Here is a 2855-nt window from a genome sequence, read left to right on the forward strand (position 1 = left end):
AAATCGAATATTTCCTGAAATTAGTACCAAATTTGGATTTGTCAGGTTGGATTCGCTCATCCCGTAGTTAAGACTAAAGGACTATAGGAAAAAGTTATTTACATTAACTAATGTCTGCCCTCTATACATTGTTGCTCCAGTCACTGCCTTGTAAAGAACAACTATATACCATCTAAATTTCATGTACTTATTGGAAAGGAAGTGTTTACGCACAAAGCATCTGGAAGACTCCACATTAAAAAAAAGACTTTACAAAAGAGAGCAGGTCTTTATTTTTTATCTTCACAAGAGTGCAAACAGAGAGGCTAACAGAAAAACATAACAAAATGCAGAGCAGTCGCTGTACATCATTTTACCAGTGTAAAAATCATGGTCACCCACATTCTTTCTTTCTTTCTTTAAAAGTTGTGTTGGTGTTCAGCTTGGTCACTTCTGCACATTGTCTTTGGATTTTGTTTTCTATAAACACTTCAGAAGGAAGAAGTTGCAGACAGCACCTCTAGGGCAGTTACATAATTTCCCAATTCTAGAAGCCTTCCTGACTGCACATTGCTCCCCTACATCACACTGAAAAACAATTAGGAACAAACAACATTTTGTTATTTCAACGACCAATGATAGTAATTTTAATGTGTGATTATAGTTTCCTAAGATTCATTCCATAGTGTTATGATATGTGAGTATTCCCCTTTCATATGTACAAGCCCTTTAATTTACCTTTACATCTGCAATAATAGAAATTAATGTTGGTAAATATAAAAGACTAGTAGTGCTTTGCTATTTATACTGCGATTTATACTGTAGTAGGCATAGTGCAGCTGTTACTTATAAAAACACTAGTCAGAAGTACAAGATTGTAAGATTTTCATATTCATATGACCTTTCCTTTATCCCTTCAAAGAAATGTAAGAAAAACTATGCATTTTTCCCAGACATCACATTAGAATAAATACTATTTTGTCTTACCACAGGAACCTGTCCAAATTTCTTTTCCCATGAAGGCACAGGTTTACTCTGTAACTTCTCCAAGACCTCCTGCAGAGCACCAAGCTACAAAATACACATTAATATTCAGGAAACATCAACATACAAAAGCAGCTAAAAATATAGAAGAAACAACAGTGAGAGAGCGAGCATGTAGTGCTTCCAAACTAAATAAACCACAAATAAAACATACAAGTTCATGTCCATATCTAACTTGCACATACCAGCTACAGTAGAACTATTATTACTAGCAAAGAATTGCAACCTATTAACAGAATATTGATATGAAAGTAATGTAGATTGTTTAGTTTTCTTTGTTGCTTGTTGTGTAAATAGAGAGTCTGACATTCCACATATTTTGTAACTGCAGGGTTGGCATTGCCAACCCCGCAGTTACAAAATATGTGGAATGTCAGACTCTATTTACACAACAACAAGCAACAACAACAAAAAAGAAACAATTGTAAACCTAAGTAGAGTTGATGCAACCTGTGGAGCTCTCAAGTGCATTCACTCATCTGCTATAACAATCCTCTGGGATTACAGGATACAGGGAATCACATATCTAACTTGCACATACCAGCTACTGTAGAACTATCATTAAGCAAAAAAAATTGCAACCTATTGACAGAATATTGATATGAAAGTAATGTAGATTGTTTAGTTTTCTTTGTTGCTTGTTGTGTAAATAGAGAGTCTGACATTCCACATATTTTGTAACTGCAGGGTTGGCATTGCCAACCCTGCAGTTACAAAATATGTGGAATGTCAGACTCTCTATTTACACAACAACAACAAAAAAGAAACAATTGTAAACCTAAGTAGAGTTGATGCAACCTGTGGAGCTCTCATGTGCATTCACTCAATCGCTATAATAATCCTCTGGTTACAGGATACAGGGAATCACTCACCAACTCTTTCTCACTGGAAGGAATTGCATCTTTGGGGTAGAAGTCCCGCAGTGCCCTGGTCTCCAGGTCTGAGCTGTCCTCCTGCCCACACACAGCATGATCCCTGATGACCAGGAGCAGTAAGCAGCTGCCAAGGGTAAGGAGACGAAGTCTGGAGCTGCTGTCCATGGTGCTGCTGATGCCCATCTGTAGCCTGTACAGGGTATATTGCGCTGGCACCCAGTAGTCGGGGGCACTGCCTTTGCTTTCTAAGGAGTGGAAAGCTCTGTATTTATCTCTTCCACAGGGATGTATGTTGTTATTTTATTTGATGAACTCCTCCCATAGTGACGCCAATGAGCAGCGTGGGGGTGAAGCAGTCAGCTCCTGACATGGGTGATCCTTTGTTAAGACATCAATCAAACCTCCCCAGGCTATGTTGACATGGCACAGAGGGCACAGAAGACTTATGTTTCCTCTGCTATACTTCAAACCAATTTTCTATTACTGGGTGAACTTTGCTAAATGACAGATTTCTCTTACATGTATTCATTTCTTATTTCCTCTTTTATTTAGGAAATCATTGTGCACTGGGATGACATGTAAGTAAATGCTCTGCCTGCAGACACATATAAGATTGCAATAAGGGTGGAAATGAATGCATTTGCTGAAGTCTCACAAGAGAAACGATTTCATTACAAGGGATGTGAAAAGTGAATACTTATGTGTTTTCTTTGCACCTCTATACCTTAGAGCAGTGTTTCCCAACCAGGGTGCCTCCAGCTGTTGCTAAACTACAACTCACAGCATGCAACCAGGGTGCCTCCAGCAGTTGCAAAACCAGGGTGCCTCCAGCTGTTGCTAAACTACATCTCCCAGCATGCCCGGACAGCCGAAGGCTGTCCGGGCATGCTGGGAGATGTAGTTTAGCAACAGCTGGAGGCACCCTGGTTTTACAACTGCTGGAGGCACACTGGTTTT

General features: G+C 39.3%; 1 protein-coding gene across 1 annotated transcript; it reads right to left on the reverse strand.

The window, feature by feature from the left end:
- Nucleotides 1-248: 248 nt before the first annotated feature.
- On the reverse strand, nt 249-2162 carry LOC130366900 (cocaine- and amphetamine-regulated transcript protein-like). The gene is made up of 3 exons (XM_056569260.1): nt 1896-2162; nt 967-1050; nt 249-567 (listed from the first exon to the last, which is right to left on the reverse strand). Exons 1-3 carry the CDS (start codon nt 2079-2081, stop codon nt 460-462), a joined length of 378 nt encoding a protein of 125 aa, XP_056425235.1. The 5' UTR covers nt 2082-2162; the 3' UTR covers nt 249-459.
- Nucleotides 2163-2855: the final 693 nt, after the last annotated feature.

The sequence above is a fragment of the Hyla sarda genome, chromosome 4 (genome assembly GCF_029499605.1).
Source record: "Hyla sarda isolate aHylSar1 chromosome 4, aHylSar1.hap1, whole genome shotgun sequence".
NCBI classification, from domain to species: Eukaryota; Metazoa; Chordata; class Amphibia; order Anura; family Hylidae; genus Hyla; species Hyla sarda.

What these genes read in the sequence shown, in the direction of transcription:
- LOC130366900 (XM_056569260.1), bottom strand. Translation starts at nt 2,081, where the DNA reads ATGGGCATCAGCAGCACCATGGACAGCAGCTCCAGACTTCGTCTCCTT. An exon ending in CTTCCAGTGAGAAAGAGTTG is followed by an intron (nt 1,051 to 1,895) that starts GTGAGTGATTCC and finishes TGTATTTTGTAG; the next exon opens with CTTGGTGCTCTGCAGGAGGT. An exon ending in AATTTGGACAGGTTCCTGTG is followed by an intron (nt 568 to 966) that starts GTAAGACAAAAT and finishes ATTGTTTTTCAG; the next exon opens with TGTGATGTAGGGGAGCAATG.